A 16,424-nucleotide genomic window follows, 5' to 3' on the forward strand; every position below is an offset into this window, starting at 1 on the left:
TTTGGCATATACAGGTTACTTGTATGGCATGGAATTCAGCTTCAATGAATCTCGGCAGTGGAATAGCATTAAGGGGCATTTACACAGCAGACATATCCTTTGCTGGTGCTCAAGGCAGCACATCATTACTATCCCTGTTCATGGCATCTGTGAACATTCCTAAAACCCTACTGAGTTATACAGCTTGATGACGACATTTCAGGCACAGAACACACGCACCCATATGTCTATATGTCATATGTCTATATGAAGGTGGCTTAGAAATGGGTACCAATGAAAGCACTAAGTTGTCTCAATCAGGGCTGATGGTATGCGAGATTTATGCAACGTTTGGATGGAGAAAACCACTGCAGCCTTTGGTTGTTATTGACAAACCAGTTACGAGTGGTAGGAGCACGTTGAATGTTACTGGATGTGCATTCATGCAGGACATGGAAAATAATGGTGTATCAACCCTGAGTTGAAGTACACTCTCACTAGATGAGAAGAGACAAGCTAGTGGAAAGTTTTCAGCTGGACTTGTGCTCACACTCAGCTCAAAAGCAAAGATTATTCGCTTGTGCATGCTCAGCGTAACCAGTGCCAAGTGCACAATTAAGCTATTTCTATACCAAGTGACCTCTTGCGCTATTGTTGCTGTATAAAAACATCCATCCTCTCATGCTGCCACTCTGGGTAGATGGACACAAATAATGGATGGATAATGTGACATGCCACATGGACGTGACTTACTGTTCTTCTGCTGGATCTCCACGGCCTCTCGGCTGGCCTGCCGTATCAGCTGCCGGCTGAGCTGCCGGCTGATCTGCCGGTGCATCTTGGGCCGGCTGGTCTGTCGGCTAGACTGCCGGTTCAGCTTCAGGCTAGACTTGTAGCTACGCTGTCGGTGGTTGCCATGGGGCTGGTTGTCAGCCTCTTGGCCAGGACCGTCGCTCTCCGCGGCATCCTCCAGGTTAATGCTGTCTAAGTTCTGGGTATCTGCCGCAGGCTCCTGAGCTGTCCCGTGTTTAGCATCCACTTCTAAGGATAAAAATGTAAGTACCCGGCCTGGTCATTACTGGAATCAAAAGCAAACAGCTCAGCTTGATTTAATTCTTAATTCCGTGTCACCAATTTGTACCCTTTTTGTGTGTAAAGACCCTTATCGTGCTTATTCTTTCTCTGGGGCTGAAGTGCCAGTTAGCTAAATACAATTTTGCCAACATAGGTTTTAGAGACAGTTGTCCCCAATCAAGATGGGGACCTTACTTATGTCAGCAGGGTGGTAGGCTTACACAATAATTAGTCCCTGCTAGCTGGACAGACGTATCCCCCGTACTGCAATTTCCCAGGTTGTATTATGTATTTAGGGTGTGATACCTGGCTGTGTTCTGTTTCGGGTTTTATGGCTTCTGACTAATGACCCCTGAACAGTGGTAAGAACAAATGGGAAGAAACGCCAAATAGGGCTGGATAGCTCAGTTGGTAGAGCACCAGACTGGTGTTCCAGAGGTCGTGGGTTCAAATCCAGCTCCAATCAATTTCTTTGCTCATCTTCATAACTTTTAAAGCACCTAGTCAGTTTTCCTATATGGTTTGTTTGACAATTCAATCATTCTTCATGTAAAAGTTGCAATAAAAATTTTACAATTTTTGTTATTATTTTTATCTCCATCCAATCTTACCATCGTCACCGAGGACAGCCTCCCCATTGGCAGATTCAGTGGGCTGGACTCCCTGGTTGCGTCGCACTTTGACACTGCGTCTGCGCCGTTCCTTGATGCTGGTGCTCTGGGCCGGGAGTTGGTAACTCCGCCTCTTCAGACTGCCCCGCCCCATAAAGGGACGTGGCAGGGCACCGTCGTCTGTCCCCTGGGTGGTTTCACCTTGGTTAAAGACTCCTATGTCATCGGTGACAGACAGGAAGACCTACAACGGATGGCACACTGTGTTGATCAGGGAGGCTCCACAAGTAAAATGGGTAATTCCAGAAATTAGGGGTCTATTTGTTTTCGTGTCCCTGTCACATCTGACGTATGATTTTGTAAGTTCAGAACACATTTTCTAATTTCCAAGACTGATGAATTAATGCAAATTACCTGCCAAACAAATAGTAACAGTTTGAAATAAAATCTGTCAAACAAAAGACAGATGTAACAAGGACACAAAAATGTCACACTTTTGGACCCCTAATTTCTGGAATTACCCACATCTTAGTCTGCATTTATGTACCTACACGTAACTGTACACTTTACCAGTGTGATGCAGTTTCCCTCACAGTGAGCCTCCATAACTTTTCGGCAGACATCTTGCATAAATGTTTGATACATTCCTCTTGCAAAAGTCCAAATTTTGAATGAAGGGTAAATAGCAAAAAACCTTTTTCCCAACTGCAAATGGAAAAGTGTTTGCGCATGGTTTTAGTTCTCAACAGCCCATGCCACAGTACCACTGAACTGTTCAGTACACCAGCATATTCAACTTGTGCGTGGCTCCTCGCATGTGTGCCTGGTATAAACAGCAAAAATAGTGACTGGCAAGTGTTGATGCATGGACCAGTGAGAATTCAGCTCCTGATCATGAATATGTATGAGTTAACAAAACTGGAGAAGGGGAAACCCTCAGCTGTGAGAAAGTTTAAATATGCAACAGTTTATGGTTCACTGAAGGCAAAAAAAGATACCTGTCTAGCGCTTCATTGAAAAGGAAACCTACCTCTTCCAAGGAGGTGTCCGAGATGCCAAAATTGGTGATGTAGAGCTGATCCTTGAACATCTCCAGCTCTTTGAAGAGGAACTCCAGACAGCCTACCTCTGTGGCTGATGAGGGCAGTATGTAGCTCAGCTCCGTGCCGAGGTTCTCACACAGTGTTGCTGAGGGGAGGTAGCTCTGGATGAAGCGGGTCACAACCGACTCCTGACAAGAGCCTCCATCTGGTGGGCCAACAACAATTGGAAGACTTCATGTTTTTCACTTAAAACGTTCACATTGATCTTATCAGTTATTCTCCGTATGAGGTACCATACGAGATGTCACAGGGGCCAGTCTAGGTGACATTTTGACTGCTCTGTTGTGTTTTTTTTTCAACCCCCACTCCACATTTTAGCTGACAGCATTCTAAATCATTGAAATATGTAGGAACATGAGCATCAAAGCAGCACAGAATAAAGATGCAATATTTTAGCCACCCTAAATATTCCATCTGGTTGCTTATACTCCATGTGAATGTACTGTGAAGATCAACTTCACTCTTTAGCCTGTTACCTGGTATGTCAATAGGTGGCTTTGCTTTCTTGGGCTGCAGATCATTCTCCTCCAGCTCAAGGGCAACTTTCATCTGTTCATCAAACGTTAGATTAGTCATAAAAAACCTGCTTAAAATTAATTATGCAGATATCCACATGAAGATAAAAATTCTGATACACAGCCTGGGGAAATTGGGCAGCTCAGATTGAATCAAAGTTTCAAAGTAAGCATGGCTAGAAATATGTTCATCCGTGGAAAAAATTAGACATAGTTCCATTTCAATATGCTAGTATTTGTAAAACTATTTAAAAGCACATCTTATCTCAAAAATATCGGTAAGTTAGGAGATCCACCAACTCTGGGTTGGACAGGGTAATTGTTAGTCAATGCATTAAAGCCTACCTCAGTTGGCTCAACAACATCCAAGTCCATCCCCCTCTTCTTGTCTTCCTCCTGGCGATTCATTATCGCCTCTGTGACGACATCCGGACCCTTGCTCAGGGCAGTGTTGTAGGCCAGGTCGCCAATGGGCTGGGCAGAGAGCGGGATGTCGCTGCCCGGTATGCGCTTGTTGAGGACCAGGTAGTAGCCATTGCCGAAGCGGCCCTTGAGGAACAAGGAGGACCCGGAGCATCTCAGCTGGCCGGCGGAGATGATGGCGATGCGATCACCTAGGACGTCTGCCTCATCCATGTGGTGGGTGGACATGATGATAGTGCGGCCTGTGCCGTACAGTATGACAAAACAATGTCTGAGCTACAACTCCCTAAGCATCCTAATGCACGGTCTGAATTCCATCAAAATAAATTTGCTCCCTATACTATTTCCAGTCTCCACAACATTGGAACAAGTATATATTTGCTCCTACTGTGCTCCCACTTGTTCCAAATGTCTGACTTTTCATGTACTTCACTCACACCTCTGTTCAAACCTTTTGGTCTGGTAATGCGACGCTAACAATCTAAACAATCTACAGCAGAAAGCTAAGGCACAGGTATGGAACTGACCTTCCTTGTATTTGCCAAGTAGCTCCCAGATCTCCCTCCTCGCATAGGGATCCACTCCTGCCGTCGGCTCATCCAAAATGACCATCTTGGACCCAGCCACAAAGGCTATGGCAATGGACAGCTTGCGTTTCATTCCACCTGAAAAAAAGAAGTTCCGTTACAAAACAAAAATGAAGCTGTGCATCAGAATGGATTTTGAACATTATATTAAATGCCAGCACAGAAACTAGCAGAGAACCTTAAATAAGGGAGGGGGGAAAGACTTCCTCCATTAAGACACAGAGAGAGGTAAGATACATTAGAAATATTTTTAAAGTAAAAAAAACACAATGTTTCAAAAGCTCACAAGAAGAAACAAGTCACCCTCAAGTGTCTTGTTGGCCAGTATGGCACGAGTCACTGCAGGCTGAAAATGAACATGATTGGTCAGTGCCTGATGAATGAGCTTCATAAACCCTGATTCTGATTGGCCAATACATCATCATAGTCCAATGGAATCATGGAAGGGATACCCCCCAATTTTTTTTTCTGGTCGGGCTCCAAATCTGATTTTTGTGGATAACTTTAGTCTCCATCTTCAATACCACACTCTGGGGAAAGAGAAGGACTTCATTTTTCAAGTATTAGATGTGGTGGAAACTGGGGAACTTTCCATAGTGTTGTGCGTAAAATGTGCTGCTTGTTTGAAATCTGATCACATGATCTGCACTGCAAATGTCAAAAATGTCTATTATTATGGATACAGCTGCAAAACTTAAAAAACAGAGCTATCATTGTTACCATGTGGTAGTTCAGTGTGGTGAAACACCTTTACCATTTTTCAGATGAAAATTGCTGAGATCTTTTGATGGAATGCTTTGATGTGTGCAGTGCACTTGAAACTCTGATCTAACGATGGGTTTATTACCAGACAGGTTGTTCACCAATTCGTTCCTCTTCTGCTGTAGCCGCAGGTGCTTCAGCATCTCCTCCATTTCAATGTGGATTTCCTGATTTGTTGCACCCTTCACCCTGGCATAAAACCAGAGGTGCTCTGCTACTGTCAGGCTAAAACAAGATCACGCAAGGGATAAAGTTTTATGTAAGAAAATGGACTGTTAAATATAGATAAAAAAGTTAATGATGCAGTTTCCTCCGTGGAATGCAATAAAATGATGTCAAAATATTTAAACCATCCAATGCTTAAACAAACAATGTGCAATAATTAAATGAATTATTTCAAAAGTTTTTTGATGATGCATATGCAGCCTTAGCTGAACCTTTCAGCAAAGGGAATTCTTCAAAAATTCAGCAAACACCAACAAATCGTTGCATTTTGAAAGGGGGAGGTGGTTAACCAGTATGCTTCTTACTAGTCAAAGAGCACATTGTGCTGAGGGCACATGCCAAGGCTCTTGCGGATTCGACTGATGTCTCTCAGGATGTCCTTGCCATAGATGTAGGCTGTGCCGGCCGTAGGAGGGAAAAGCCCCGTCAAAATGGACCTGCACAGTGCACAGTACGGAATTCATCAATTTGCATTATGCTCAAAGGCTAGACAAGTCAGCATACTTCTACCTTGCCCTCCGAATGTTCTAATCAACAACCCTCCAACTCACGTCCATAAACCATCAATGTCCGGTGTTACTGTGACCTTAGTAATGTGTCACAGTACACTTTTGGAAGACTTGAATAAACTCCATTTATCTCAATGTCAATCTTCATTTTCATTAGGAGAATAGGATATCATGTACACGAATGCATTTGCGACTCAAACTGCCTACACCAGTACCTGCAGCTAATATGAAAGAGACCACTGCCAAAACAGTCATTAGCAAGTGTAAACCGTGTAAAACTTTTCAATGAATCATCACTCCTCAAAAGCACTTCATCTTTTCAGGATGCGACCAGACATCCATTCTACCTCTGTGATTGGACAAGTCACAACGTGAATTTTGCAACAATGAGTTTGCCCGATCACAACTGATCACTGGTTCTTTTTGGTGGTTTCCGAAAGTAAGTACACAACACGGTGTGCACCTGGCTTTCAAGTTAACCCAATTACTACTGCTGGCCCAGATGTAGTTTGTGGCATGTGTGGGGCAGTGGATGCTCAGGCATCAGTGAAAAATGGCAAAAAATAAAGATTTGCCACCAACAATTTGGCTCTTTTGTTATGTTCATAAATCAGACATCTTTCTGTGAGAACAATATCAAATCTTATAAAAATATTTTCAAAACAAAAACACTATCAAAATCAATAAATGGATGAACAAATGTACCCATTGTGACAATCCAGCGTGGCAGAGCCAGTAACAGTAAAAACATTTTCCTGATGAACGTGCTGATAATTAGGTTTCACCATGGAGAAAATCTGGAGTGTTACTTGACTTGAAATCAGAACACCCCAATTTTTGTCATTTGTTCTTACTGACGTTCGACTTAATAAGAGTTTACAGTATTGACTGCATTGGGAGTGAGTGGTGTCCCTGCCTCCCTACTTACATTGTTGTTGTCTTGCCTGCACCGTTGTGGCCAAGGAACGAGGTGATCTGCCCCTCGTAGAAGTTGACACTGAGATTGTTGACAGCCAGCTTCTTGCCCGTCTTGTAGATCTTGTACAAGTTGCAGATTGAGGCTCCCAGCTTCAGATGGGTTGGCTCCGCCTCAAAGTCTGCATTATCTGAAACAATAAGACACCAAGAAACAATGAATGATGTGACACATGTCTTGAGAATCAATTTTGCCATAAAACCAAAATTTAAGTAACTCTCCAAAAGGAAGTGATTTCAGGTATTGTGCAGTTCACAATTACTTTCGAATCTGAAAGTGTGTATATAGCATCAAAGCAAATTTTAAACCTTTCCTCCAGCCATACAGATATCTGACATCTTTTCACAGCAGAGTTGCACTTTCCAGAGAAAAAAAGGCAAAACAATATTTCTTGGATGTTCACTAGGAGACAAACTGTGAGCCAGTCAACGCAAAGCATTTCGCAGTGCTGTGTATGCCATGGCCAAGTTACCTGTCAGCAGGTCATTGCTAGATGTTAAAACGTCCTCATCGAGAGCATCAGTTGTCCGAGAACCACACCAATAGGATCGTTGAAATGGGAAGTAGAAGGGACGAGGTATGCCATAGGCACCTGCAGAAATATGTAATGTATGTAGAAAAAATGGACTTGAGCCTAAGAATCACTGTGACTCGGCATAGCATGTGGAGTGCTGACACGGAAAATGCTTTACAATCAGGGAATTTAACAATTGAAGGTAGCTTCAAGAAGAAGAAATCTGTAAAAACCAGTGTTGGAGTCGAGTCCACAACCTTCGAGGCCAAGGCTGAGTCTTGAGTCCAGGGTCTCTGAGGCCAAGATCAAGACCGAGTCATTGGGGAGCGAGACCGAGGCCCAGGCCAAGGCTTTGAAAATCCGGCCTCGAGACCCCCAATACTGGTAAAACAATTCACAATGTGTAAATGTCAGACGGCAGAAGATGGTCTTGACATCTAAGTTGCATCTTATTTATGGCACCTTGAAATCTCATCATCCCTGGTTCATTCTTTTGATGGCGAGTCCATGAATAATTGTTAAACTAACTAGGCCTACATGTATGCTAGGTAACAGCTCTGCAGGCTATGTTTTTTGTGAGATACAAAAACTTTTGAGAATAAAAAATGTCATGGGTTTTCACAAATCACGTTATGTGTGGTAAAGTGCAGTCGTTTTTAGTAATTTATTTCTTAATTCCTTTCCTCAGACATACCTGGAAAGACCCCCTCTATGTACCACGTCAGCAGCATATAGATGAAGGTGTCCACCCACATCATAGCCAAGACTTGTAGGAAGGTCATGGATTCCGCGGAGGTTTGAGGCATGTCATTGATGTTCCCCCACTGCACCCCTGTGGACTGGGTCTCAAACAGGCTCAAATACTGACAGCTATACCCGAATGCCATGGTGTTAGATAGGCTCTGCAAGATATATGATATACCATCATTCAATGTTAAACAGGCCCAACTAGTACATGGCACACAACAAAGTGGGAGCCAGTAAGTTTTTGGATTGTCACGTGATGCCAGCAGTGTTCCCTGATGATTTTTAAAAACTGTTTTTCATGTGAACCAGGGTGGAAAGCTGTAACTTGAGAACAGAGAATGATTTGAAAGAAAAATAAATGTCCGTTTTAGTTTTTAACTGACAGGCAAACTTTGTTTGGCCCATTTTTTTCCTCCAGCTTTCTAAGAACATAAGTACTCTATCTACTGCTTCATTCAAACTGCGTGCAATCTTCCCAGGTGGTGTACATGGCGCAATGTACAAGATGTTTTCTAGAGTTTTCTTTTTTACTGAAAATTCGAACATTCTACACCTTAGTTATGCCTATAAGCATCCACATGATGCTGTTAGGTACAAGGATAGCATGAAACCAGGTAAGCAGGGTACTTTATTTGGGTTTCTTACTAGGGCAAACTTTGCAGGGAGGGGTAACCTAGAATCCCAGGCATAGGCCATGCTGTAGGGGATGTAGGTCAGGAAGAAAATCACAGCACCGCACGCTGCCGCCAGGTTGGCCTTGGAGAAGAACGTGCTGATCAGAAAGCAGAGGGCGATGGAGGAGAGACTGAAGGACACCATCGTCAAGAGGAGGATGGACGTGTCGGTGTTGATGATGATGTTGCCCACCTGAAATGTAATATACATATTGAAAAGTCAGGTGATTGACTTTGGGAAGTCAGGTTGAACAACAGCCCAAAATACATTCCACAAGATACACGGTTCAGTACAGCATTGATATCATTTTTGTTGGTCCATAAGCTAGCAAGTGTTAGCTTTCCTCCAAATACATACAAGAACCAAATGGTAACAGAACTTTGGGCTCAGGGTCTTTAACTGCAGTGGAAAACCTCTGCACAATGACAAGATCACAACAGTTATGGAACAGCTGGTGTGTGATGTCATTTGACACGGAAAATAAAACGAATGCATTATAGCACCCATAACTCTGACACTTTTCATGCAAAATGCCTTGTTAAGGTGGCTAGACTGTTTTTAGAAGCTAAATTTGCACTTTAATTGGAAATATTACAATCACATTTAGCCATAGTGTTCACAACCGCGTTTCTTTTGTTGCCCATAATAAGAAAAATGGGACCAATGCATGGCACTCAAGTGAGATGGGCATTGTTGTACACCCACCATGCCACCATGTGTACTTGTATGGGCCTATTGTAATGACAGTTAGCAAAGTTGAACATGATCCAACTTTGATGACTGTATCTATGTCCACAACAGTATCGCTAAAGCATTCCTGTATGACTGTGCACCATCAGGGACTGTTTGGTGATGCCCTCTGCATCAAGGAAACTAGATGTATACAAAAAAGTCAGCCTTTTCCTATCCTAATTTCTCCATTAATATTGTGCCAATCCAACCAGAACTTGAAAATGACCAGACTCGAAACCAACTTTAGGTCAGGTCCGGTTTTTCCACCTTACTTCAGTTGGCTAGGTTCATCTCGGTTTTCCAGTTGCCATTTTTGGGTTGGATTGGTTCAGTTAAGCCATCTTGGTTAAATAAAATAGTTATTATTACGCCAGTGTCACAGTGCTGGTTTGGCCAAGATCATGAGTTTTAATTTCCCACAGTATTAATTTCTACACGCCAGCTGAAACTGTTACAGAGGTACACTAAAACAGCTTTGAGTTCTGGCAATTCTTTTTCCAAGAAGAATTCATAAAATGAGGAAAATTATAAGATCAGGAACAAGAGGCAGACAATTATAGGAGGATTTGTCCAAGTCAGGTATTCAGGCTTTGCTTTTTGGGTTTGGTTTTATGTCAATTTGGGTCAGATTCACCTCACTTTTTTTCGGATTGGCTTTAGGGAGCTCAGCTAGGTTCAGATCAGATTCAGTTAATATCTGATAAAATGTTTCAGTGTGGTTTGGCCTGTTTAATCATCAATCTGATGCACAACCTCATTCTGCCATTCATGCCAGCCCGAATCCCTGCCCAAAGCCAAGATGAATCAACTCCAACAGGGTGGGAAACAGACATCACACCAGTGCACACTCACCTTCAACACCAGGACCAGCAAGCTGCTGCTAACAAGCATGACGGCGAAGCTGTTGAGGAACCAGGCCACCCAGTGCACGGCGTTGCCCATGCCCATCACCTTCATCACCTCCTTGAGCCGCAGCTCCTTCTCCAGGACGATGTCCTTGATGTTCATGGCCACTGAGAAGACCCAGGCCAGGACCATGAAGAGTGGCAGAGCGGCACCCAAGGTGTTAATGAAGCTGTGAAATTTAAAGAAGTGCTCATGCATGCTATATCCATGACTGCTTTTGAGTGGTGTGGCTTAAATATAACCTCCCAATTTGATCCACTGGGCATCATATATTAAGCAGGACATGCACAACTGAGCACAGGATCCAATTGTAATGCCTGCTTCTATTTTCCAAAAATACTGCTCAGCAATTTTGCGTGCTGAGTAAGCATAAGCAGGGCACCATTCACAAGCAATTCACAAATCATAACCTTTTCTGTTGGTAATGAACTTCCTGCTTCTAACCAATCATTTTCTGCAATCACCAAATTCCAACACTAAGCCCTCGATGTTGTACACATTTTAGCATTTACAAGTTTCAATTGTGCTGGCTTTTGTTTGTTTATTCACCCTGACACAGCAACCTTGATGACTCATTCTCTCCTAGCGATGGTCAAGCTCTGAATGACCTTTAAGATTTTTATCACACCATAGACTCACAAGTCATCCGTGTAGCATGGGTAGGGCATCTCCTGGATGTAGGTGCCTGCACCAGCATCTTTCTTCCCGAGAGAGGCCTTGATAATCCCTTGGTCAAGCATGTCTTGGAGAAACACAAATCCTCCAGTGATGTACTGTCCGTAAGAGAAGACGTCGCTCATGGGGGATGGATACCAGAAACTGAAAGAACAGACCACAAAAATTAATGAACCACTTCATGCCAGATGACGTCTATACACACAGGGACTCCCAGTGTCGAAATGCGGATGGTATTTGAACAAGCTCCCACGTACTCTATATGTATAGTACCGTGGGATATTTATACTCAGTCCCTGAGCTCACAGGATTCCCAATGCACTTGGAAATTGCAGCTAGAAGCATGAAATAGTACACAGAGGTTGAGCACAGCCAAATGGGCCACAGCTCTGTGACAATAGTCTTGTTGTTTTGAGAAAGAAATCTTGGTCAAATAACCACCAAGGATCAGTATGTGTAAAGTCCATCTCTGTAGAGGATGTGGTTGCGGTATCACAAAGTCAGTATTATTGGCTGCAACTTTTACCATGCCTAGGACCATTGGCAAATGGTTAATAAGCCACAGATTCGCAAATGCAGCAGAAAATAAATAAGACTTACATAGTAAAATGATGAGTTGTGTATTTGAGGATTTATCTTCTTGGAACAAATTTGTTTTCACTTACTGCATTTTCAATGCTTTGCTTTTTAAGTACACTGCACTGGTGACAATTTTAAGCTGACATCCTAACGTGAAATATCAAGTGTTTTCAATAGATTTATATGGTTGGCTGCAATGGAATTTAAAGATCCAGCCTATATAAACTCTTGTTGAGCCAGACCTCAAGGGAATGAATTAAACCTTTTGAGGTGTCAGGATTCTGAGTTAAGGAAGGTTCCTAACGGAATGTTTAGCTGTAGTGTTTCTGTCTAACCTGCTCTGTGGGTATTTCAAGGTACAGAGGCATTTTCATGCATGTTTATACGCAATATCCCACTCCCGACAAAAATAAAGCGTGACTTCACGGTAAACAGACTTTTGAGTTATCCAATGCTGAATTGAGAATTTACTGTATCTCAGATGGAAAACTGACATTATTTGAAGGTGACAAACCATTTGCTCTCAAAAACAGTAATACATGTCGTCAAGCAGGCAAACGAGAATACATTAACACATACTTGAAAAAGAAAAACCTCTTGCAATTCTTGCCCCGACCAGGTGATACTGAAAATAAGGCATCATTTGAATTTGTGACGGTGGTGTAGATCTGTCTGGACTTACTTCTGCTTGTATCTGTTGGTGCTACGCACCATACTGCTGTCCATGCGCAGCTCATACTTGACATGGGGTGGGATGGTCTTGTTACTGGCAGATTGGTTGAAGTCCATAAACACAGCACCTGCATGAGTGGAGCAATTACATTCAATTTCACCATGTCTCAGAATCTTGACAGTGCTCCAACACTACATATGCACCCTGAAATCTGAACTTTTGAATCTAACACCTAATCACATGAGAAAAACCAGACTGCCCAGCAATGTTGATGAGAATGGTGGAAATTCATCAGAGCACTGTTTTGTTTGATAGCACAGCCTGCTATAGCAACATCTAAGCATCTAACTTCTGCTGAGCACTGTTATTTCTCCATTTTTACCTACATGTTCGTGAGTGCCATCAGTAACTACACTTTCAAAGTGTTTAATCCAACCTTTTAAATGTTAAATCTAGTATTTCACACTTTAAAATCCAGCAAAATTAAATCCAGCATTTCAACTGTCAGTACATCTTATTAAATGCTGATTCAACAATTCCAAGGAATTAAAATCTTTCAATCTTGGATTTAATATGTGAAATGCTGGATTAAACATTGAAAATGCTAGATTGAACAGCTTTGAAAGTGTAGTAATGACCGCACACATTTCTGTGTTGGATTCAACATTTTTAGCCTGTACATGCTGTAAAAGTCTGCATTTTCTGAAAATGCAGTCCCTGGCTGATGCTTTAATGGGAACATCAGGAATATAAGAAAGACTCAGAGCAATCCTGAAATCCCTGATAGGAAGACGCCTGTTTGAAAATGTGTCAAGTAGTTGTCAACTCTCAGTCAGACACACCAATGAAGTGGCTTCTGAGGGACAAATTTCAGACTGAGCACATTGAAATGAAAAAGGATGAAAAGGACATATTAGGGCAAAATGTTTACATACACTCGGTAGAAAACATTTTTCCTCAATTTTTAGCTGTTTGAAATAGTTTTGCCAACTTTTTCTTTATGGGGGTCAGACCAACTGTATCCTCACTTAAATGTCCATCATGTGTACTGGGACTTCAATTGAAAATACTCGCAGACATTTATTATGGTTCAAAATATACATTTTTGAAGTATCATTTTGTGAAAAGTTACATCTACCCCCTTATTGTCATTCAATAAAACTTCAGAAAGTGGTCCACTGCAACTGTGAGATGTGACAAAAATACAGAAAGTGGCACTAAATATTAGAGTTGGAGTATGTAACATTATTTTTGGGGTAAATATAAATAGGAATCAGATATATGTCTCCGGGTATTTTTGTTCGACACAAACACCATGTACATTAAAGACAGACCCATCTTGTCTGTCCTCATGAAAAGAAAGGTCAGTAGGAATGAGTGAAGTGCAAGGAAAACTGTTTTTGTTCTACCAGGTGTATGTAAACTTGTTGTCCCAACTGTACATCACTGAAGGAATGATGCCTGGAAAACACTTCACAGTTCAGTATGAGGATTGGGTATTAATGGGCCAGGCAGTGACTTTTAAAAGGCTTTAAATGAAACTTTATTTTTTTTCTTTGATGTATGAAAGCTATTTGACTTTAATTTCATGTAAGATGTCTTGAGAAGTGCACTTTTTTGAAACATTAATTGTTACATTGTCCACGCTTTCCTGGACAAATGAGGGTACAATTGCTGTGATGCCATTCAGGGGTGAATTTACTCAATGAAAACATTTCTGAGAAAATGGCTCACTGGCTTCTTGCAATGTACTAACAAACTGCAAAAAGTGGAAAAGTTTTTTGTGCACATCCCTTCCAGGGATGACATCACAATTTTCCTCATAAATATAGAAATACTCATGGACATAAATATTGAAAAACTCATGAGTATAAAAAGCACCCTTTAAACTAATGGAATACAAATTGAAAATGACCTTCCTCGGTGCACAAAGGTGCATTTTGATGGTTTGCATTTTAAAACGTGACCCTTTGCAGAGACCCTTTGATTCTCAGCATCAATTTTTAGTAAAATGGAAACTATTCTGAATGTGTGTTTTTAGAAATGAACATAAAGGTTGTTCAATTCTTCACAATGGTTGGAGGGTGTAAAAAATAGGATGAAAAATGAAATAACACCATATTTATACCTCCCCAGAATGTATGATTTCCTTGTAAAACTCTGGCAGCTTCTTTGAATTCATCTTCAGTGTCAAATCCTCGAACTTTATCAAGATTCACACACTGTTGGGACAAAAAAAGAAGTAAACAGATTAAAAAATTAAACAGATAATTAATATTGGCAAGGGTGAATAAAGAATCAAACTTTGGAGGGGGAACAGAGCCATTTTTTTGGGGGGGGGAGGAAGGAATTTGAAGATCTCACTTTGTAACCTTTAACTGCCTTTCTGAGAAATGAGACTGAATTTGGGGTTTTTAACACTCTTTGCAACAAAAGGTAAATCACATTGGCCTAGAAGTTGCTTTTCTTTCATTAGATTTCAAAAAGAAAAAAAAAAGATTTCCATGGCCCCATTTGAGCTCCTCCTTTGGATCTACCAATAACTAATCTAATGAGATCATCAGCCCCAAAAGTATTACCCTCACTGTAGTTGTGCTATGACGTTGGACTTGGGTCCAGATGTTATTTCTCGATTTGTAACCTGGCCTGAGTTCTGGCCTTTTTAAGCCCATTTTTATGGGCTGGAATCAAGTGCACGTAAAAACTGTGCGGAAGCACGAGAAGGAAGTTAACATCTTTCCTTTAAACAGTCCCTTGTCGTTGAAAGCTTTTGATTCTTGCCTTTTGAAATCTTTCCTGGACTCTACGAGGCTATTCAGTAATGGCACTCAAACTATGTAAATTCTTTGGTATGAGCTTGGTCAAGATAGGAAAGGCATTTCTTGCACTCTCAATTTTTTTGTTATATTTCTATGGCATGAGTTTGCTCTGTGGTAAATTTTTTTCGATACCTTGATAACTGACATGTTACATTATTGGGGTGCAGTGGGGCCGGACTTGAGCCAACCAAGGGACTTGGACTTGATAAGAAATCAAGCCTTCTTGGAGTCTGACCATGGCCCAGACTGGGAACTGATGAGGTGGATTCGAGCACATCACTGCAATGTACCTGTCCACCAAGTGATATCTGAAAATGCTATGGGTTTCAACTGTGCACCATTGAACTCAATTAACCGTAGGTACCCATGCCGTGTTACATAGGTAAACCTATGCAATGCATATGACAGTACAATGTTTCCACCCCATCCTGGGGTTTCTAGAAGTCGGACAGTGCTACTCCTGTAAGCATGCACAATTGCTTACATTCCATGCTTGACCAGAAGTATCAAGACTCCACTCCAGAAACACTGCCAGAGATGACACTTCTTGACCTTTTTGCAAAACAAATTGGGCACCTTTCACTTTGTGAAGATGTCACCCAAAGATTTCTAAAATTTCTAGCCTAAAGTTCAGGAGAACAAACCTTTCAATCAACGAAACCCCACAATTCTAATCCATCTCTTCCCTTAAACTGTTTAAACATCTTTTAAGATGTTCTTTACTCCCAAAGGAAAAGCAACTCACTTTCAGAATCTCTAGGGTTGAATTGGCAAATTCGTCAATGGCATCTATCGCTGCCAGCCAGGAGTCAGTAATGTTGTTTTCTCTCTTGTCGTTCTCTGCATCCAGAAGAACTTTCTTTAACCAGAGGAAATCCGGAGTGGAGTTGGTTTGGAGTAATTTCTCCAATTGTGGAATCAAGTCTGGGTTTTCTTGAAATTGCTGTATGGTTAAAAAAGCTCATTAAGTTAATTTTAAGTGCAAATTAATTTCAATGTTGGAGGCCCGTACTATGAAAATGACAAACACATTCCAAAGCCTGAAACATCTGATAAGTGTAACAATAGACAAAGTTGATCCTATTATCTTGTAATTCTTCTAATACGAAAAGATGTTAACTCAAAGGTTGTTTTCCCAGTGTCAGACTCATTTTTACAAATTTCATAATTACTTAAACCAAAACAAGAAAGAACATGCAAAATAAATCTCTGAAATTATTTCTTGCAAAAAGCTGGGTGCAGAATTTCTCAAAGGGGAAGGGAGTGGCTGAGGTGTTGGGAGTCAATGCATGCATACAGGACATTCCAGAACAGTGAACTTAAATTTTCAACATTCTGTT

General features: G+C 41.5%; 1 protein-coding gene across 1 annotated transcript in view; it reads right to left on the reverse strand.

Annotated features, from left to right (window-relative positions):
- The window catches only part of LOC110989633 (phospholipid-transporting ATPase ABCA1-like), a 62,294-nt gene that overhangs the window by 25,618 nt on the left and 20,252 nt on the right, over positions 1 to 16,424 (reverse strand). The window contains exons 14-30 of the mRNA XM_022254165.2: positions 15,830 to 16,027; positions 14,394 to 14,487; positions 12,275 to 12,392; positions 10,978 to 11,157; positions 10,285 to 10,507; positions 8,671 to 8,892; positions 7,973 to 8,180; positions 7,237 to 7,356; positions 6,717 to 6,894; positions 5,585 to 5,716; positions 5,140 to 5,279; positions 4,233 to 4,370; positions 3,628 to 3,947; positions 3,244 to 3,316; positions 2,695 to 2,912; positions 1,665 to 1,908; positions 733 to 1,020 (exon numbers count right to left, since the gene is read on the reverse strand). Coding sequence (XP_022109857.2) covers positions 733 to 1,020; positions 1,665 to 1,908; positions 2,695 to 2,912; positions 3,244 to 3,316; positions 3,628 to 3,947; positions 4,233 to 4,370; positions 5,140 to 5,279; positions 5,585 to 5,716; positions 6,717 to 6,894; positions 7,237 to 7,356; positions 7,973 to 8,180; positions 8,671 to 8,892; positions 10,285 to 10,507; positions 10,978 to 11,157; positions 12,275 to 12,392; positions 14,394 to 14,487; positions 15,830 to 16,027 — 3,094 coding nt within the window. The remainder of the gene's footprint in view (positions 1 to 732; positions 1,021 to 1,664; positions 1,909 to 2,694; positions 2,913 to 3,243; positions 3,317 to 3,627; positions 3,948 to 4,232; positions 4,371 to 5,139; positions 5,280 to 5,584; positions 5,717 to 6,716; positions 6,895 to 7,236; positions 7,357 to 7,972; positions 8,181 to 8,670; positions 8,893 to 10,284; positions 10,508 to 10,977; positions 11,158 to 12,274; positions 12,393 to 14,393; positions 14,488 to 15,829; positions 16,028 to 16,424) is intronic.

This window comes from Acanthaster planci, linkage group LG12 (assembly GCF_054643075.1).
Source record: "Acanthaster planci isolate LZ-2023a linkage group LG12, COTS_SCS, whole genome shotgun sequence".
NCBI lineage: Eukaryota > Metazoa > Echinodermata > Asteroidea > Valvatida > Acanthasteridae > Acanthaster > Acanthaster planci.